This window comes from Erpetoichthys calabaricus, chromosome 1 (assembly GCF_900747795.2).
Source record: "Erpetoichthys calabaricus chromosome 1, fErpCal1.3, whole genome shotgun sequence".
NCBI classification, from domain to species: Eukaryota; Metazoa; Chordata; class Cladistia; order Polypteriformes; family Polypteridae; genus Erpetoichthys; species Erpetoichthys calabaricus.
The window spans coordinates 313,327,711-313,350,323 of NC_041394.2; the positions used below are offsets into that span (position 1 = coordinate 313,327,711).

A 22,613-nucleotide genomic window follows, 5' to 3' on the forward strand; every position below is an offset into this window, starting at 1 on the left:
TTGGACTGTGGGAGGAAAACCCATGCAAACACAGGGAGAACATTCAAACTCCATGCAGGGAGGACCTGGTAAGGGAAGCGAACCCAGGTCTCCTAACTGGTTCTAATAAACTTGGTCAAGGTCTAGAATCCTACAAGTTGCACAGCAATCGTATCTTTTCCATACTCTCTTCCTGTTGGCAGATACACAACCACAAGGGCTAGTGCAATTTTCTTCCAGTTAAAGAGCCACTTGCTTTGTTTTACTGGAGAAATAATGATCATCTATTTAGTGATTAATATGGTCAAAGACAAGATTGGATGGGGGTATCAGGACTATGTGTAGCACTTAAGAACCAGCAACTGTACCAGGTCCTACCCTTATATATACCCAGCACCATTCTGTTTTGTAAGACCACCTTTCACATGGCTAAAAGGTTAGATATGCTTTCTGTCCAAAGACAAAGGAGAAATTATTGGGGACTATGTGGTGAAATTAAGAGTTCTCCAAGAGCTTTCAGAGTAGTAACACAAATGATCTGGCTGGAAAGGGTGACCAACTTCTGACAATAGAACATGGTATCATTCACCAGTTGTTGAAGCTGAATAAGTCTTTGCAATGCTGTAACTTTTCTTCTGAAAGTGAATTTAACAGTCAAAGTGCTGAGGGAGGCTGCCACCTTCTATTAGAATTTCATGAGGTGATGGACCAGTCCACTAACCCCTGCACAGCTACCCTGTGTTGACATTAACACTATTGTCAAGGCCACTTCAGTCCTGTGTCTGTGTATAATTTGGCCAACTCATTCTTTATTAATAATCCAATTGTTCATTCAGGCAAATTTTCACTCTGATAATGATATGGACAATGTAACAGCTGAAGACTTTGAAGATCTTTGCCTGAATTACAGCATTAACAAAATATTTCCCCATGTTTAATGACAGCATGAGGGAGAACTTGTGGAACCAATTCTTTCCATTCAAAGACATCTATCCATAATTATTAACGTATACCATACTGAGATCACACATATTTTGGCTGATTTTTCAATTCTTGGTGCTTTTCCTGTGTTATTTTGCACACAGACATATTTCATACAATGGTCTTGAGCTACAGTTGGAAAAACCTAATGAATACCAGCTCTGTACAATTACTTTTCTCATGTCCATTTTTGATACTTTAGAGAGGCCATGAGTAATGATTACTAACCAAGGCAGAAGGGAATGAGGAACCCAGACACCAGTCCCATTGATGAAACAACCTGACGAGACCTAAATGATCAGTGCAAGTACAGCTACAAAGTGGCTAAAGAGGCAATCAAAGGAGATACTGGGAGTAGTGTGATGGTGCGGGTCAGCTCCAGCTTCCCTTCCATTCTGGGAGCCTCTTGACCCCTTAACCGTCAGTACTGTAACCGAGATGAGCAGACAGATGAGGAAAAACACACACATTGCAAAGGGATGGTGAAAAAAGTGCAAATGTGATTTTTATCACAAATCAAAACAACCTCCCCAGATCCAACACCTAAATGTCATCAATAAATACAAAAAAGTGAAATCCAAAACTTAAAATCCACTATAAAAACAAGGAACGTAAAACAACAGGTATCATCTCCTTAAAACACAGACAGATGAGCCCAGCACAACTCCATCTTCACACATCAATGTGGGACAGCGGAGATGGAAGGTTTATGAAGAGCAGTAAGTACAGTATGTTATTCCTCAGAGAGACAGATTTTATGTGAGATCCTATAGAAGTAGGTGCTGGATTCACAGCCATCCATGAACAGCTTCATAAAGACTGGAGTGTCTCCTAAGTAAGGATGCAGGGAGACAGACTTGCTAAAGGAATCAAATAAGCAAAACCAGCATAACATTTCTCCTTGCTATACAGAACTGGTTTTCATACAGGCTCTGCCTGACCAAGCAATTCTCACTGAAAAAAATGCTCTGCCCTTTTCTTAATGTTGTTCAGTGGAAGAAATCTGACATACCCTTTTATAGACGCTAAGGACTTGTGCGATGCTTCATTCTCTCTCACAGGGTTCCTCAGATTTCCTGCCATATTTGAGCATAACCTACTTAGTGTCCACAAACCCTTGTCCAAACCTTGCTTTCAACTTTTGAGTAATTCCATCCCCTAATTGCCAACAATCTGTGTGGCCACCTCAAACTTTTAGTTCCTTGACTTTTCCTTTCCTCCTTTCTTGGCTGGGGAATCCTCAAAGAAAGTTTGCCTAATTCAACTGTTAATGATATCCATTGTCTCCCTGTTAATTCGGCAGATGTCTGTCCACCAGCCCTCCAGTTGAAATGAAGAAATAGGTCATCTTATCTGTTACTTTTTTGCTGCTCTCTTCTAGTCTGGGGCTCCGGGAGGAGTGCGTCTATCAAAGTGTTGAGACTTGAAGGCCGCAGTGAAAGATTGAGTGGGTTTATTTAATGCCATGAGAGAGTACAGCACACTATAGGCAGCACTCCAAGGTTAGAGAATTAGGACAGGGATATTTATACACTACAGGACACAGGACTCTTACTGTTTTGGCCAGTGTATCAACCATTCAGTAAACAGCTTACATTACTAAAATATCTCACCTCATTAAGGAAAAACACAAAACTGTGTAAGGTTTAAATTCTTCATGAGTGACAAGACAGAAAATACTTCATTGATAACTTCTAATGTGTATGCAAGACAATAAACTTAACCCTTCACAGACAAGAATAAATCTATGGTGAAGTATTTCAGCATGCATTAGCACAGCCTCTAGTTGACTTCTTTTATACCACAGAAATGTTATCACCTTTCACAACAAATATCATACAGATCCTACTATAACACATAATCCAATACATCTAACAAGTAGAAAAATGATAAAATAACACAGTAGGACCTTCTTCCAAAATAACATCAAGTCAAGTTTTGAAAATCCCTAAAGAATTACCGTCTACCACACTACTTGGTAGCTTATTCCAAGTGTCTGCAGGTCTCTGTGAGAAGAAAAACCCTTAAGTATCAAACTGTGTCCTCATGTTCTTGATGAATTCATTTTAAAATAACACTCTTGATCCACTGTACTAATTCCCTTCATAATTTTAAACACTTCAGACATGTCTCCTCTTAATCTTCATTTGCTTAAACAGAAACATCTCAGCTCTTTTAATCTTTCTTCATAATTCTTCCCCTTTAGCCCTGGAATCAGCCTAGTCGCTCTTCTCTAGATCTTTTCTGGCACTGCTATGTCATTTGTATAGCCTGGAGACCAAAACTGCAGATAGTACTCCAGATAAGGCCTCACCAGTGTGTTATAAAGCTTGAGCATCACCTCCTTGGACTTGTACTCCACACAGCAGGGTGCTATATAACCAAACATTCTGTTAGCCGTCTACTACAAAACACAAAGCATTACCAAATAGGTAATCCCACCTCCCAAATGCACTACAACCACCAAAACAATTAATCCACGTTTAAAAATTGACTTATCCTACCAAAACCATATCACGTTTCCATTTCATGAAGACCACTCAGTCACACAGAGAATAAAGACCTAAAAAACAATAACAGCATTACAAATAATCAAGTGTGGATCATCATTATCTATAGTATAAAGTATTAGAAATCACAAACCCCTCACTCTGTAAATTGTCCAGGAATGAATAAACCATGTTACAGCATACTTTAATGGTCTTGATTTTGCAATTTGCATTTGCAATTCCCCCTACCTGTTCACTGGATTTGGCCACGAGTTCTTATCCATATCACGTCTAAAGTCTTCTGTAGCAATACATCTAAGGAAGTATCTTTTAGTATGCCTAATCCAACCTTAGCCATGCTTAGAAATATTTTGGAATTCATGGCATCCAGTTAAGGACATTTGGTCATGTGGATGGTGGACACAAACCACCACCTCTATGCAAAAAAAAAAAAAAAAATCCTCTATGGGGTTTAAGAAGGGAGAAGATGGAAGCAGGAAACGCGAGGACATCCTGGAGTGTGCTCCAAACCACTTTGTGACTTCAGTGGAGTGGTACAATGTCACCTTATCCTACACCATAACAAATATAGGTGCACTACTTCTGTTTGCTGTCCTCTGGTACAAGTATTTCATATAGTTCATGTAGGAATGAGATGAGGCACTCATTGCAAACAAGTCATTAGTCTGTATAACACCAGCAATTGTAATGTTGGCCCCTAACTGGTCTAGGATTGTATCGTCACTCTGCCCAATAATATTTCCTCCTCATTGGCGTGCTTTTGGCAGTTTGATTTGGGCTTCATCCACTAAGAAAAATATATGGGATGTTTGCATGGCCTTCAACTCCATAACTACTGCACACTCTAATATCAGACTCTCCGAAAGAGACTTCATGACTGGAGACATGGTAAACAACAGTAAACCTTATTTCATCTGAGACCCCGCCTTTGGGTTTCATTTCCTTCTTCCAAATTTGTTGGCCTCTCTCTCTCGCCTCTTACAATTCTTCCTTTATGATGCTTGGTCCAGAGTTAATTTCAAACATGGGACTTTGTATGTGAATGGTAAAGATATCAGCTGACAGAAACACAACCGTTTGGACCAAACACAGCAGGGTTCCATGTCAGCCAATTACCCATTGTATTCCAGCCCCCCCCCCCCCCCCCCCCCCCCCCCCCTTTGCAGTATTATACATATATTTTGATTTGATGTAACAAACTGAATCAATTAAGTTTTAAATGCATTGTAAACTGCTTTGAAAACAATATGTAAGCTTGTGCAAAACGGCCTCAAAATACATGGTTAATTTGGTGGTAGATTTGGAGTGAGAAAAGAATCCATGAATTCTGAAGTGTGTAGTCATTGAATACATTTTTCATGAAAGCAATTACAACTGAACTCCAGTTTAGTCCACGTGACTTCAGGTTTAAAAAAAAAAACACCTTATCAGCAATTGAAAGAAAAAAAAAATACCAACAGCAACAACTAAGAACTGCAGACTTTAAATTATTTGTATAACCTTAACTGGTAAATGAAACAAATTTGTGGTCACAGATCTAAGATCTTCAGAATGGATAAGGTTTCTTACTTCACAAACAATGCAAAAAAGACTCACCCTGAACTTTGTATAATCTTTTATTTTAAAAAAAGCCATTCAAGATCAGGGATGGGATGAATCATTTGACAAATTGTGTCTTTTTAAACCAAGAAGTTCAGTTTTCAATTCACCTGGCTTGGGTGGAACATCAGGAATACTCTTAGAAAAGAAGAAAACAAAAATTGTTTTAGTCAGAGATTAAATGTATGGAGTTTGTGGTCTCAAATATCAAGTTAAGTCAAGTTGAGGAGCATGCACTGGTACAGTGTGTTGCCACACCCACTACACGACAAAACAACTCGGGATCCCGGTTTGCAACCCCCCCCAGGCAGACACGTGGTCCAGTCCCACCCTCCGGAAATGACCCTCTATCTGCCGCAGCCAGGTGCTACGTGGGTGACCCCTTGGTCTGGTCCAGCCACTCGTGTCCCCAACAATGAGGATCTTACGAGCTGGATCTCCCTTGGGGAAACGCGCCACATGGCCGTAGTGCCGTAACTGACACTCCCTCACAATGCAGGTAATGTGGCTCATCCGGGACTCCATCAGCAACCGCTCATTCGACACAAAGTCAAACCAATGGTACCCAAGGATTCTCCGAAGAGAGACAGTACATGGAGACTTGGACATTCGTCTTTTTGTATAGATATCAGGAGCGCCACACACCCCTTTCCAGCAAACTCAAGACCCCCCATGCTCTCCCAATTCATCTACTGATTTCATAGGAAGAGTCACCAGAGACATGAATGTCACTGCCAAGGTAAGTAAACCTCTCAACAAGGTCAACACTCTTTCCACAAACAGACACACTGCTGATGGCTGTGCCCAACAGGTCATTAAAGGCCTGGATTTTGGTTTTTATCCAGGACACTCACAAGCCCAGACACTCAGACTCCTCGCTCAGTCTCTCGAGTGCCCCGATCAGAGCCTCCATTAACTCCATGAAGATCACAGCATCGTCAGCAAAGTCATGATCCGTGAATCTTTCTTCACCAACAGATGCCCTACAACCGCTGGACCCCACGGCCTTGCCCTACACCCAGTCCATACAAGCATTGAACAGAGTAGGAGCAGAACAGACCCCTGACGAACCCCAGAATCAACTGGGAAAAACGCAGAGGTTCTGCCTCCACTCTGCACAGCACTCACAGTACCAGTGTACAGGCCGGCCATGATATCCAGCAACTTCGAGGGGATAGCGAGAACCCTTAGGATGTCCCACAGGGCAGCTCGAGCAACTGAGTCAAACGCTTTGCAAAAATCGACAAAGGCTGCAAAGAAACTCTGCCGATATTCGCATTTGCGCTCCATGAGAACCCTCAGTGCCAGGATGCAGTCGATGGTAGACTTCTTAGGCGTAAAACCAGACTGTTCCGGTCGCTGGTAGGTGAGCAAGTGATCACGGATCCTATTGAGGACGACCCTAGCAAGGACCTTACCTGGCACCGAGAGCAGTGTTATCCCCCTGCAGTTGCTGCAATCCAGGCGATCACCCTTCCCTTTCCAGATAGGGACGACAAGTCCCGTTTTCCACTCAGTTGGGATGATGCCAGTCTCCCAACTGGCAGCAAAGATTGCTTGCAATGTCAGGAGGACAGCCTTACCACCAGCCTGGAGAAGTTCACCCCTGATACCACAGATCCCTAACCCCAACCCATCAGCTGGTACACCACCTGTGCAATCTCACTGAGATTGGGTGGTTCACAGCTAATTAGAGGATCAGCCTCAAGAACCATGGAAATCCAACATCCTAGCTGGAGGATCAGTTTTGAACAACTGCTCAAAATAGCCAGCCCTGCAGGTCACAACTGCAGTGTCACCCATAAGGACCGCTCCATCAGCTGCCCTGACTGCGACTCTCCGAGGAACTGATTTAGATGTGCGTAATGCTTTGATTCCTCTGTGAGCAGGATGTGGATTGCTAGACCACAGATGGTGTGTCACTTGCTCACAGATTCCTCTAACAAACGCCTCTTTATCTGCCCTTAGAGCCCTCGCAGCCATCCTTCTCAGTTCCTGGTACAGATCAGAGTTGCCATTGAGCCGTGCGCTGCAACTCTTCTCGATGATATCCAGGGTGCCCTGCGAGATGAAACACCGCCTTCTGGGAACACTGGTAACACCAACACAACCCTCGGCAACCTTCAGGGTCTTGTCACGGAAGGTCTCCCACATCACATTAGGATCGGCAGTCATACCCAAATCTGAAAGTTCCTCATACAAACTGCGTGTAAACTCATTAGAAACAGCCTGGTCTTGGAGTCTGGCCAAGTCCAGGCTCATTTTCCTAGTAGGTGGTAACCTACTGGACCTAAGCTGGATCCTAAGAGTAGCAACAACAAGTCTGTGGTCAGAATTCACAAACTGGGCACTACTTTAGACCCTGCAGTTTTGCAAGAGCTTAAATATGCTAAAGAAAAATAGAACAAAATTGCAGGTAATTGGCTTAGGCCTAAATATGTACAGTAAAACGTCACTTATCAGCCTCTGTTAACCATCAGAGCCAAGAAAAATGCCAGCACCTACCGATTACTGTACTACAACTGCTATGCAAAACGCTGTTAACCAGTTCATACCGAAAACAGTTTTTTATTTTTGTTATTATATGGATTTTTCTTATACCGCAATACCGGTTTAAATAGCCTAAACAACGTTCGGAATGTGGCGCACCAGGAAAATGTTTATGGGGGGACCTTTTTCACTGCTACACCGCTAAACACGCATGCAACTGAGTACATGTGTTAGTGGAGGTATTGAGCGGTGAAATGGACAGAGAACATTCTGAAACTGAAGCTGTAGCAGACGATAAAATTGATCATGATGACACAGAAGAACTTTGCCGAAAAAAGGAGCCGTGTCTGCTGTCTGGAGATTTTGGTTTTAAAAGGTCGGATGTGGACCAAACAACTATGTACTGCAAATGCTCTGGAGCTAAAGTTGTCGCCGGAGGCGGCAACACGAGCAATTTGCTGCACCACCTTAGCCACAAACGTGCTTTGGAGTACCATCAATGTATGGAACTAAGATTGGCACCCTCCACATCCTCAGGTATAACTGAAAAAGTGAGAGGACACTCGAGTCAGACGTTACTTGTAGACGCATTTGTTAGAGGTACTGCCTACGACAAAAAAAGCAAGCGGTGGAGCGAGATAACCAACGGCATTACAATCCATATAGCTAACGTGTCAGTGAACAGAGATTGATAACATTAACAGAAAGTATAGTTATTTACTCTTTATTCTTTTTCTAAGACATGTTCAGTGCAATACAACTTTTGACAAGCACCTCTGAATATTTTACTAAGTCTAAATACCTCTTTGGATGGTTAAAAATATGTTGTCAAAATTATAGTTTAAGTTGTTTGCAAAATTTGTTCAATAAAAAGGTTCTATATTTTGACTGCAACTGTCATGCAATGTGATTCCTTCTCTTCATTAGTGCCACCCCCTTGTAAACTATCACTTTATGGGACCATGCAAACCTGTATTAATACGTGTGTGCGCATTAAAATGTTTTTTGTACAATGTATAATTCTCATGACAGTGGAATAGGTTATTCTTAGCCAGTCTACTGCAGTAATTGCAGTGAAAAATGTGGTTAACATCCACTCATGCATGGGGAAAAAATACTGGTATAATTTTGAAAAATACCGTGATATAGAATTTTGGTCATACCACCCAGCCCTAGCATTTGGTGTTGGAATTGTCCGTTACCCGTCTTTTTTCTTACCCGTCACAGCCTCTGTCCCGACCCCCAACTGATAATTGAGGTTTTACTCTCTATATACAAAAAAAAAAAACCCACAATAAAACTAATTTATGTATATGTATGTGCCACACACACACAAATAAATATCATGTCTTACCATGTCTGGTCTGTAGTATCTATGTACAGTTTCTGACCCAGCCAGCATTGCCAACAGGCTACATCCCAGCATACTCAGGTATCGAGGCCAGGAGACCCCCGCAGGCATTTCTAGATTCTCATTATCTGCAGTTCTTTCTAGCTTTGCTGCCCTGGGAAAACAAATATCACAATTTACACAAAAATAAGTTTCTGACTTAACAAAATAAAGTGTTTTTAACCGAAGACTTCAGTGTTCATTCTTAACATGTTTATAAATCAACAGCAAAACAGGATTAATGACATAGAATGTTTTCCAATACTCTACAAAAAAAAATGACCATATAAAATTATAGATCTATTAAAATAGGAGTTAAAGGACACAAAAAGGGTATGGAAAGATCCATACAGTACTTCCAAGTACTCTACACTTTAGTGATAGTGATGCCACAGGAAATCAATCACTCAACAGAAGATTTTACAATACAACTGATTACACTGAACAGTGATATAGAACATACATAAACCTATATGAGGGAAAAATCAAACAGCAAAGGCAATTTGAAAATTCAACGGTAACCGACAGAAGTTGACACAACACTTTTGTGATGGTTTATGGGTATTTCAAACACCCACAGCGCTGCACTGTGCCATAAGTCTAGTTGAAGCCAAGGTCAAATTAATGTGGACCCCAATTCCACATCGACATGATGAATGCCTTCATTAGATATAAGAGACTGATCGTTGTCTGCTACTGCATTTGGATATCAGCTATGAATCTATATATGCCATAATGGATTAGGATTTGGTGTACTGTAAAGTAAGATGGGTGCCTAAACAGCTTACTGATCTGTCTTAAATCATTCTGGGCTGAAAGTTTCACATACCTATCGTCATTCAATCACCAGAAATTCCTTTTTGGGCTAACACTTGGTGGAACACCACAGGTTAAAGATCACATGGGTATTATATAGTGCCTCACACTACATGTTTGTTGTATTATTCTGATCAGTTAAAGAAGTCCAAACCTGCTACTATAGTACAATGGGGAAAAAGTCCTGCATTACTTCAGAAAAGAAAAATTCTCACCTAGGAACAATTCCAAATTTTTAGTGTAGCATATGGTTGTCCATTATTGTTACCCTCAACTACCAGTCTTTATGGCAATCGGTAAACATCCTCAGTTGCTGCAAGTCCTTTAACTATTACCACACACTCCTCCACTTAGGGTCTCAACTGCTCAAGGCTGATGTTGGATTTGAAAGCTGGATGGTGTTTTGTCAACAAATGACTCTATGAGGAACCACACAAACCAGTAAAGAACCTTTATTTTAAGCAGTGTATGTTGTGACATTATGCATTATCTCAACATCACTCTACTCGTGCAGCATTGTTCAGAAGTTAGGTCTGTAGTATTGAAACTTCTTAGAGAGAGGAATCATTAAAGAAAGCATTACTGCATAAGGAAATGTTTAAGTATATGTTTACAAGTGTTGAATATGGCAATAATATGTTTTTATCTATCTATATATCTATCTTCTTATATAATACGCTACCATGGCTGTTCGTTTGTCTATCCAGGATTTTAAATCACCTGTAGCTCTCAAACCGTTTCAGCTATTGACTTGAAATTTGGTACACATATACTACGTGACGTCTACTATCCGCTTTCGGGGTGATGATTTTTATTATGCTTTTATTTTTATTTTATTTTATTGTAGAATCAACTCTCGGCACCGCACAGCAGGGCGGCCGTACGGCACATGCGTATGGACGCCGTTCTCATTCCCCACCACCTTCGCTAATCATTCTTGAGGCAGATTGAAGATTTGAGTGCCAGCTTAAGTGAAAAATTAAAGAAAACGTACTAAGTAATTGCAACACAAATATTGACTTAATCAATTTTAATATGAAAAGATGCAGACGAAAGAAGAGAAGAAGTGGGCCACTAGGGTGAAGAAAAGAAGAGCTAAACATGCAGAGAAAGAGTAGGAAAACTATGAATGCTCAAGTCAAGTGTAACGTGCAGTGCGCCATTACTGGTTTATTATATTTTTTCATATGTAGGTTTACATCTTGATCTTAAACTAGCAAAAACTACAGATGGACAACTTTGAGTTATATCATTCTGTTCAAGTTAATTTTATTATCACATTTTAATGCTTGCAAAAATAAATTAAAATAAAAAAAGATGAGGGGACTTGTTCATTGCAATATGGAAAAACAAACTACTAATCATTACATAAAATACATACGTCTTACTATATTTGCATTTGGTTTTGTACAAAAGTAAAGCTATTTTATCTCGGACAATATTTGCAAGTTAAGTGCAACTAATCTACTTTTTTGCTGTCTGCTTTCAGTCAATTGCTATCTTATATAGTACCGTACACAGTGGGCACAAGATAAAGGCAGCCTGATGCTGTTGCAGCCTATTATTTTGAAACATGCTTATTAAAATTTGTAAATTTGCCTGATGCAAAACATGTATATAAAATGAAACATGTATCCAAGGACGTACCACCTAGCAGTACACGGCTATCGGCCGCTATAGCATTATCACACCAGGGTGGAAAGTTGAAAACAGCCAATGGATTTGCTTTAGAGAATGGAACCTGCCAGGCTACTGCTTAAACTGCCACAAAACAGTCTAGCCCCTGCTCTGAATGAGAGTGACCCATGCAAGCTGAAGGCTATAACTTTGTGATATACTGGACAGGACAGCATTAAAGGTCAGTTTAAATTAAGATAATCTTTTTTTTATGCAAATGTTTAGAATTAGCTATCTCAGACCTAATTTACATGTTGTCTGGGACCTTGCTGTAAGCTTATACCACAATCAGAAAAACCTATAAAATATAAATCAAACAAGCTATTTATAAGTTTTTACAAAGAATTAAAAACTATATTTTAGATATAAAGCTTTGAATGTCTTCTGGTTTATCACAAATGCCACTGGGTGAGTGACAGTGTCTTTTTATTACTTTAAAAACATACCAGTATACGAAGTAAGAATATTTTGTAAACTCCTAGAATTACATCTTACTTACAAATTTTTGAAAATATGACCTTGCTTCTTAGTATATAGTGGAAATACATTATGACAAAATGTTAATGTATGTTTCATACAATTAATCTCTGCATTTATTAACAATTTATTATATAATACACTGAGTGGTCCTCTGCTCAGGATTGCTTCCTGACAACCCCCCTGTCTTTGAAATGGATGATTAGGGTTTAAGGATGCTATAATTCAAATTTCACAATCAGCACAGCTATGTTATGCAATACAGTGTACCTTTTCCTTTTCTGACAATATTATCCATAAATTCTGTGCACCAGAATAGACTTGCACTTCACAGTACTTCCTTTTTCACTCTATTTAACAAATACTTTATGCATTTTCTGTTTTCTTAACCAGCCACCAGTTATTAACAGAGTTATTTAAAAAGCTAACTGCAGCTGTTTAAAAGCAATTACAGGTTCTGAATCATAACAGGTTAATTAATATTAAGCCCCAAAACATATTGCTTTAGTAGCAAACGAATGGGTTCTAATTAAGAAATTGGATGAAGTGAAAATCTGCAGCCACTGCTGCTCTCTGGGACTATAATTGAGGTCCCTGTTCTAGAATGCAATTAAAAGTTGTCATGAATTAAAGAAAGCACCAAGGGCACTGGTTGAAGAAAAAGAAAAAAAAACCTGCAGCTATGGCCCTCCAGGACTGTGAGTGAATAACCTTGCTATAAAGGGTATTCCATGAATGACATACCAGTCCAAGTCCTTTTTAAAACATTCATACATATGTCTGATATGGAAGTCTATCTGAAGAGACATTCAAAGTGAGTCAAATTCAGAATAATCAATCAGCACTTTGGTGTAAGAGAGCAGGAATAAGCTGATGAAAGTTACTACTGAGCCACCGTGCCACCTGCTGACAACTTAAAAAGACCAAGTGTTAAGAACTTTGATATGTTTAAGTATTTTTTCTTGGACTGTTTTTTTTTTTTTTGCACAATAGACTCATTTGTATGGATGCTAATATAAGTTTTGCTACAAATACTGGATTCAAAAATATATCCAAAAGGAAAAAAGAACAGTTACATGTTGTCGGCCAAGAATACTTTTTTCTTATATATTTTTTTCTCATATATATTCACTTAAAAGTTTTCCAGGATGCAGGAGAGTTTTTACCCCCAAGCTGTTAGACTCCTTAACACCAGGCTGTCCCCTGGGACCTTCCACACGGCCTCAACCACCTCTAAAAACAGAACTTTTATACATGCGAGCCACTTTCCTGCAAAGACGAGTGTGCATGTAGAGAAGAACTGAAAATCTCATACTGACCTTTAAGTATTATGACACTCTTGTTATCCTTCTGCTGTGAAACATTCTGACCTGTCATTGTTTACACATGTCTTAAACAACTATTATCATACACTGATAAATAATAGATTTTGATAATACAGAAATTATTTATTTATTATATTACATATCTTACACATCAATATTGCTGCTACTTCTTTGTCCTATCTTTGCACAATGTCTTGTCTTTTGTGTTTTAATTTAAATTTTTTTTTTTTAATTTTTAAATTTTAATTCTATTTTTAATTTATTTATTGCATGTCATGTTGTTATACTGTGGACCCTGTGCTTCACAATTTCGTCTATCTGTATACTTGTATATGTTTGAGATGACAATAAAGTTCACTTTGACTTTGAAACACAGAGAACTCCAGTTTCATCTTGCCTGCAGAAGGGGCCAAAGCAGCCTCAAAAGCTTGCATATTATATTATCTTTTTAGTTAGCTAATAAAAAAGTGTCATTCTGCTTGGCTTCTCATTGTAGTAAGATTGTTATAAATATACACCACTCAGTAAAGAACAGATTTGCAAACGTTTTCATTATTTATAATTCCAACAAAGTATAAAGGCCAGAGATTTCATTTAAAATTTATATAAATAATATTGTATATTTATATTCATTTTTGGGCAAAAATATGCAAACACCAAAAAAACAGGAAAATCCAAATTATACAACCTGATGTACACACACTTCTATGCATTCTATTAACTTTCTAAATCACAATCATCTAGTAAATGTACATATGTGAATCTGCATCATACTCCACCTGGTTACCACACTGTAACAACTCCACTATGCTAATCACCCTCACACATATACAAACATGATGCTACAGAGCATCACTGGCTGGTAAAGCAGTCTCCCTCCTCACGCACTGAGATCGCACCAATTGCATTTAAGAGTATCTGGCTGCGCTCCACTACTGAGAGTGCAAGATCATGCAAGGCATCATAATGCCTCTCCTATGTTGTGGGCGTTGAGGAAAGGCATAAGGCACCAGCACCTGAGAGGGTACCCACTATCTCCTAGAACAAGCAATGACACAATTTCTGTTTCAAAGAAAAGTATAGGCCATATGAAAAATTGAGAGGCCAGCCAGCTACCACGTACAGTACCATCACGTCTACCAAAGATACTTTACCTCAAAATAAATTAATTATGGGTTCAAACAAGCTATGATGTTTGTCAATCTCATCTTGGCCTCACAGATGATTTAGCATATCCTCACTAGGTCCCCTTACTGCAATATGAATGTTGTAAAGTGCTCCATTTAAATTAGGAGAACCAGAAACTGCTGCAAATAGCCTTGTGTTGGCAAAAAATATTGTTTTATGTATGTGCACCCAAACCATACGAAAACTGAACATCGGGCCTCACCAGTTTGGCCATGATATTCCTGACCTGTCTGCCAGTTCCTTAAGAAGTAACAAGTAGCAGATATAAACAAACGAAAAAAAAAAAAATTGTGAGTGGTCTCCACTAGACTTTCTCATGTACTCAGATATGGGGATGGATATTTGAGGAGTAAACCGCAAGACAATGTTTTTTATATTATAATAATAATAATGCATTTTATTTATAGGGCACTTTACATTAGCAGTAAATCTCAAAGTGCAACATAAAAAGTTTAAACAAAGGCAAAGCAAGATAAAAATAGGAGATAAAACAACAATAATTATAGTATTCTTGTTAATAAGCTTTCCTAAATAGAAAAGTCTTTAGCAGTTTTTTAAAACAGTCCACAATCTGCTGTGTTCTTAGGCTCTCTGGTAGGGCATTCCAGAGCCGTGGTGCAGCGGCTGCAAAGGATCGGTCACCCATTGTAGGAAGTTTGGTCACAGGGGGTGAAGGCGGTAGGCATTTGCAAAACGGAGATTTCTTGTAGTGGATTGTAGTATAAGGAGTTCTTTAAGATATTGTGGAGCATTTCTATGGATGCACTGGTGAGTGAACACACAGAGTTTGTATTTGATACGGAGATGGATAGGGAGCCAATGAAGTGACCGAAGGATTTGTGAAATGTGTTCATATTTCCACACCCTCATGAGGATTCTAGCAGCACTATTTTGAATTTGTTGTAGCTTTTGAAGGCTCTTGTTGGGTATCCCAATGAGGAGTGCATTACAATAGTCCAGTCTGGATGAGACAAAGGCTTGAACCAGCTTTTCAGCATCACAGAGGGAGAGGTAGGGACGGAGTTTGGCTATGTTTCGGAGATGAAGGAATGCAATTTTACAAAGGTGATGGACATGTGTATCAAATGACAGATGGGAGTCTAACTTGACACCCAGATTTGTAACAGAAGGGGAGAGGGTAATGGTACGGTCAGAAAAGGAAATACAATTTACAGAGGAACGAAGTTGATGGGTAGTTGCCAATTAAAAGAGCTTCAGTTTTGGTGCTATTCAGCTTGAGGAAGTTCTTGGACATCCAGGCCTCAATCTCATCCAAGCAAGAGGAAAGAGTTGATGGAGGTGTAAGAGAAGTCGAATCCAGTCTCACATAGAGCTGCGTATCATCAGCATAGCAATGGAATGAAACTCCATACTTGCAGATGATGTGACCCAGGGGTAGCATATAGATATTAAAGAGAGTCGGCCCAAGGACTGATCCTTGTGGGACCCCACAGGTGACAGTGTGGGTATGAGATTTAGCATCCCCCAAGGCCACATATATTATGTGCATTAAAGAACCATCATCAACAAATCAAATCAAATTAATAATATATATAACAATCATTATAAAAGTTCAGTCAGTCATTAAAGTAAAGTTGAATAAATCGGACTGCGCAGCTGCATAGATAAAAAAAAGAACCACTTGCGTTTAGCAGAAATAACTCAAAAGTTGACAGAAATCAACGTTTTGTACCTAATACTTGTATGAAAAATTTGGTTGACCTAAGTGAAAGCGTACTCAAATTTCTTCGTGCCAGTCCCAAGCCCGGATAAATGGGGAGGGTTACGTCAGGAAGGGCATCCGGTGTAAAATATTGCCAAATCAACATGCGGACGACAATACAAATTTCCATACCGGATCAGTCGAGCCCCGGGTTAACAACAACCACCACCAGTACTGTTAGTCAACAGGATGCTGGCAGAAATTGGGCTACAGTTGGCCAAAGAAGAAGAAGAAGGAGAAGAAGAGGGGGGGAGACGTGTCCGGAAGCAGGAGGAGAGGAGGAAGGTAAAGAGAGTGGAACTGAGGGTAGGAACTTTGAATGTTGGCAGTATGACTGGTAAGGGGAAAGAGTTAGCCGATATGATGGAGAAAAGGAAGGTTGATATATTGTGTGTGCAAGAGACTAAATGGAAGGAGAGTAAGGCCAGGTGGATCGGAGGTGGATTCAAATTGTTCTATCATGGTGTGGATGGGAGGAGAAATGGAGTAGAGGTTATTCTGAAGGAACAGTATGTCAAGAATGTTCTGGAGGTGAAATGCGTGTCAGACAGAGTAATGATTAAGCTGGAAATTGGAGGTGTGATGATGAATGTTGTTAGTGCATATGCACCGCAAGCTGGGTGTGCAATGGATGAGAAAGAAGATTTTTGGAGTGAGTTGGATGAAGTGATGAACACTGTACCCAAGGGACAGAAAGTGGTGATTGGAGCAGATTTCAATGGACATGTTGGTGAAGGGAATAGAGGAGGCAAGGAGGTGATGGGTAGCTATGGTGTCAAGGAGAGGAATGAAGAAGGTCAGACGATAGTAGAATTTGCCAAAAAGATGGACATGGCTGTGGTGAATACATATTTTAAGAAGAGGGAGGAACATAGGGTGATGTACAAGAGTGGAGGAAGATGCACACAGGTAGATTACATCCTATGCAGAAGACTGTGGTGAATACGTATTTTAAGTAGAGGGAAGAACATAGGGTGACGTACAAGAGTGGAGGAAGATGCACACAGGTAGATTACATCCTATGCAGAAGAGTCAATCTGAAGGAGATTGAAGACTGCAAAGTAGTGGCAGGGGAAAGTGTAGTTAAGCAGCATAGGATGGTGGTCTGTAGGATGACATTGGAGATCAAGAAGAGGAAGATAGTGAGGGCAGAGCCAAGTATCAAATTGTGGAAGTTGAAAAAGGAAGGCTGCAAGGTTGAGTTTAGGGAGAAGGTGAGACAGGCACTGAGTGGTAGTGAAGAATTACCAGACAGTTGGGAAACTACAGCAGAAGTAGTAAGGGTGACAGCAAGAAGGGTGCTTGGCGTGACATCTGGACAGAGGAAGGAGGAAAAGGAAACCTGGTGGTGGAATGGGGAAGTACAGGAGAGTATACAGAGGAAGAGGATGGCAAAGAAGAAGTGGGATAGTCATAGAGATGCAGAAAGTAGACAAGAGTACAAGGAGATAAGGCGCAAGGTGAAGAGAGAGGTGGCGAAGGCTAAAGAAAAGGCATATGATGAGTTGTATGAAAGGTTGGACACTAAGGGGGGAGAAAAGGACCTGTACCGATTGGCTAGATAGAGGGACCAAGCTGGAAAAGATATACAGCAGGTTAGGGTAATAAAGGATAAAGATGGAAATGTACTCACAAGCGAGGAAAGTGTGTTGCGCAGATAGAAAGAGTACTTTGAGAGGCTTATGAAGGCTTACGAATGTAGAGAATGAGAGAGAGAAGAAGTTGGATGATGTGGAGATAGTGAATCAGGAAGTGCAACGGATTAGCAAGGAGGAAGTAAGGAGAGCTATGAAGAGGATGATGAATGGTAAAGCCGCTGGTCCAGATGACATACCTGTGGAAGCATGGAGGTGTTTAGGAGAGATGGCAGTGGGGTTTTTAACCAGATTGTTTAATGGCATCTTGGAAAGTGAGAGGATGCCTGAGGAGTGGAGAAGAAGTGTACTGGTGCCGATATTTAAGAATAAGTGTGCAGGACTATGGTAACTACAGAGGGATAAAATTGATGAGCCACAGCATGAAGGTATGAGAAAGAGTAGTGGAAGCTAGTTTAAGAAGTGAGGTGATGATTAGTGAGCAGCAGTATGGTTTCATGCCAAGAAAGACCACCACAGTTGTAATGTTTGCTCTGAGGGTGTTGATGGAGAAGTATAGAGAAGGCCAGAAGGAGTTGCATTGTGTCTTTGTGGACCTGGAGAAAGCATATGACAGGGCGCCTCGAGAGGAGTTCTGGTATTGTATAAGGAAGTCGGGAGTGGCAGAGAAGAGGTTGAGGAGACCCTGAAGAGGTAGAGATGTGGTCTAGAGAGGACAGGAATGAAGGTCAGTAAGAACAACACAGAATACATGTGTGTAAATGAGAGGGAGGTCAGTGGTCAGTGGAATGGTGAGGATGTAAGGAGTAGAGTTAGCGAAGGTGGATGAGTTTAAATACTTGGGATCAACAGTACAGAGTAATGGGGATTGTGGAAGAGAAGTGAAACAGAGAGTGCAGGCAGGGTGGAGTGGATGGAGAAGAGTGTCATGAGTGATTTGTGACAGACGGATATCAGCAAGAGTGAAAGGGAAGGTCTACAGGACGATAGTGAGACCAGCTATGTTATATGGATTGGAGAAGGTGGCACTGGCCAGAAAGCAGGAGACAGAGCTGGAGGTTGGGAGACAACGTCAGAGAGGCGAGATTGCGTTGGTTTGGACATGTGCAGAAGAGAGATGCTGAGTATATTGGAAGAAGGATGCTAAGGATAGAGCTGCCAGGCAAGAGAAAAGAGGAAGGCCTAAGAGAAGGTTTATGAATGTGGTGAGAGAGGACATGCAGGTGATGGGAAGAAGTATTTTTCAGACACAGGGAGGTCTAAAATGTCGAGATTCATGAAAATCTCGAGGTCGAATTTTTGGACGATTACAATACTTTCCTTATACGAGAAAGTAAAAAGTCATTCAACGCAAACAAGCTGCATTGACTCTCTTAAAAGGGAACTAAAAAGTCTGTACATCATATTCATCACTTTTTTGTCACTTTGGCGCACATTCCAATAACGTATTGATGATATGAATTATTTTAAGTGCAAGTTGTCATTTAAATCGTTTGGCTGCATTTCCCCAACTAAATTAAGAGTTCTGACATTTCCTTGTTTCTCTGAACTGTTGCATACGCATGATCAGAGTTACCGTAAACAGTCACACGTTAAATCGTCTGGTTTTCTTTTACAAAACCCAGACGGCTGCGCACACACATTTCATGGACCCCTTTTGTTGGTATACAAGCTTTATAAATCAGGCGCGGATAAGAGATGGCATATCACCCATAGACATAGAATTATTAGACGCCGCATGACCAGCAGCATCGTACATCAACGTCACCACCATACTGCGAGTGGCACTGCTGTGGAGTGAAGTAATGGATAAAGATGCCTCATGCATGTGCTGCTTGGGATTGTACAAACTATTGTATGCTCCAAACCAGATCCTGGGGGATTACATTTCATAGGTAAAGCTGAACAATTGTTTTGTTTGCCATTAGAAAATACCGTTTTATAATCTTAATTTTAGCTACGCCAGGCTAAGCTAGCAAAGCTATGCATTTATGTGCTCAAGTGAGCCTCCAAACAACGTTTTGGCTAAACGAATTTAGTCACTAACTATGTAGATTGTTGTTAGCTGTTTACATTTCTCAAACTTTGAAGGTTATCCAAAGAAATCCACCTCAGGAAGCAGTGGGAGGTAGCCCTTAGACGGGATTTTGAGAAAGCTGCCCTGTGATGTGTGCCGTGCTAGTTTGGTAACAGATGCTGTACTGGCATCATATGATCAAAGCTACCACTTGCTCACATTAAAAAACAAAGGAGGTTTGATGATTCCTTCCGAGGGTACAGTCAAGGTGGTCAAAGTTGCCGAGCGTGTTATCCTACAGTCGACATTAGGACAAGCTGTCAGTGTATCTTTGATCAATTAGTTTGATCAGGCTGAGATTGGTTCAGATGATGTGTTTTTTCCTCAAGGAGAACATTGGGAAAACACAGTTTGAAATTGACAACCACCATTTTATGCTCAGGTCTTTAGTTGTGTCTGTCTTCCATAAACTAAGGCTGCACCATATTGCCAGACTGGCAGTTGCCTCGAAAGCTTGCATATTGTAATCTTTTTAGTTAGCCATAATCTGCAAGCTTTGGAGGCAACTCAGGCCCCTTCTTCAGGCAGATCTTGCCTGAAGAAGGGGCCTGAGTTGCCTCCAAAGCTTGCATATTGTAATCTTTTTAGTTAGCCAATAAAAGGTGTTATTTTGCTTGACTTTTCAATACATTATTAGTGTATAAATGGATATAAATAATTGTATTTAAACGATTCGCCACAATCTGTTGTATGTAAACGATACTGTTTTAAACATTATTGGTTTTTCCATCAGAAAACCCGGCCACGTCTACCTGTATTAGTTTAAATGCCACTTTTGCCACTCGAAATATGGCTGATGCGCTGACGTATCGTGTCGACTGGGCAACACAGTGAATGTGGCGTCTATCTATGTATGTCTATGATATCACCAAGTGGGTTATTTCCTGTCAGTTCCAAATGCAACCAACAGATGGCGTCGTGTTTACATGAAACATTAAGAAATAAACCACTTCTTCGAATGGTCAACATCACTACACTTAGTGTTGTGGACTCGAAAATGTAGACAAGGATTTCTATTCATTTACTGTATTTTAAAAGAAACTTTCTCTACATTAAAATATTGAGAATGTAAAACGTCACATTTTATTGCGTTGGATTCAAATGTTGTACACTCGAATATACTGAGTTATACACCTTGACAGTTAAGCTAAATATGTCCAGCTTCTCTGTAGCAATGACATTACAATAATAATATTAATAAGGAGTGACATCTAATAAAGCAACATTCACAAACCCAAATGTAAAACAAAAAGTCTGTGTCGAGCTTTTCCATCAGGCAACTGAAACATACCTTTCGTCTACCCGACGTCTTCTCTCACACCTGACCTTATGCTGGTAAGGACGGAAGTACGGCGCTTTTAGAGGGCTCGTCGGGAAACTGTATTCGGCGAATTTGTTTCCGCAGGCAGAAAAAAGTTGAGGGGAAAATAATTGGATCGCATTAAGAAATGGAATCCTTTTTACGGAGAGGAAGCATGGACATATTTATTTTTGACAAAATCAGTATTCTCTGCAGCCTTTTACATGGCAATTTTCTTCTTCTTGCGGCTGCTCCCGTTAGGGGTTGCCACAGCGGATCATCTTCTTCCATACCTTTCTGTCCTCTGCATCTTGTTCTGTTACACCCATCACCTGCAAGTCCTCTCTCACCACATCCATAAACCTTCGCTTAAGCCTTACTCTTTTCCTCTTCCCTCTTCCCTGGCAGCTCAATCCTTAGCATCCTTCTCCCAATATACCCAGCATCCCATTTATCCGGGCTTGGGACCGACACGAAGAAACACACTGGTTTGTGCATCCCCTGTGGCTGGGTTAACCTTGTACATGGCAATAACAAACGAATATTAAAACATTTCTGCTTCACTGTAATCCTCGAGAATCATGAATTACTTAACTATTTTTGATAGAACAACTTGGTAGGTTATTAAGCAGTGCATGTGTATATGTTGTTACTTTTATCATTTTAAACAAATGATCATCTGTCCCTCTAAATTCGAACCTTAAATAAAAAGTAACCGTACAACAGGCAGATGGGAAGGAAGTTTCTGTGGTCCAATTAAATGTAGTTTTACAACAGAAAAAAAAAAAACATTTCTAAACGAGGTTAACCTAAACACAGGATTGCATGATCAGATTTGAAAATGCTGGTTATTACATCGGCATCACGCTCAAGAGAGGAATCGACCCTAGACAGCAACACTGTGCACAATTACACAAACTCACACCATGCTGATTCACCAGTTAATCTAATACATACAGTACTGGGTTCAAATCCTGTTTGTGTGGCATGTCCAATTTCTTCTTTTGTCCACATGGTATCTTGATTCTTTAAAGTCTGAGTTTATTAATTTTTATCCCTATGTATTGTCCTTTTTTAACATTATTTTGGTAAGGTTTTCTTTACTGATGTTATTTTGTTTGTGGATGGGGATGCCTGTTTTTGGCCATTCCAGCTATGTTACATGTGATGTAATCACTAAGTGTACGTAAGATGACTGTGTGGTGCTCACAATATACTAATTTATGATACAAATTAAAAGAATCCTGTGCAGCAATCTTGTTAGGGTTCACGTTCTATTAGTCTTCTTGACATTTTGCAGTGTTTTGTGATCACAAAGTTTGACCACCATTTCTTGACTCTGATGCTCAATTTTTGTTTTCCCTTTTATTGATATCCTGACTTTGGCTTATTTATTTGATCACAAGTTTTTCCTGTTCATCACCTTTCATCTCCTGATTATTCCGAGCCTCAAGGCTTTTTCATTCTTATAATTTAAATCATTACA

The 22,613-nt window shown here is 40.1% G+C and overlaps 1 protein-coding gene across 1 annotated transcript; it reads right to left on the bottom strand.

Annotated features, from left to right (window-relative positions):
* Positions 1 to 5,068: 5,068 nt before the first annotated feature.
* Positions 5,069 to 21,219, bottom strand: LOC114663646 (protein brawnin). Its single transcript, XM_028817540.2, has 3 exons — positions 21,119 to 21,219; positions 8,914 to 9,064; positions 5,069 to 5,207 (listed from the first exon to the last, which is right to left on the bottom strand). Exons 2-3 carry the CDS (start codon positions 9,019 to 9,021, stop codon positions 5,112 to 5,114), a joined length of 204 nt encoding a protein of 67 aa, XP_028673373.1. The 5' UTR covers positions 9,022 to 9,064; positions 21,119 to 21,219; the 3' UTR covers positions 5,069 to 5,111.
* Positions 21,220 to 22,613: the final 1,394 nt, after the last annotated feature.

What these genes read in the sequence shown, in the direction of transcription:
- LOC114663646 (XM_028817540.2), bottom strand. Translation starts at nt 9,021, where the DNA reads ATGCCTGCGGGGGTCTCCTGGCCTCGATACCTGAGTATGCTGGGATGT. An exon ending in GATACTACAGACCAGACATG is followed by an intron (nt 5,208 to 8,913) that starts GTAAGACATGAT and finishes TTCTTTTCTAAG; the next exon opens with AGTATTCCTGATGTTCCACC.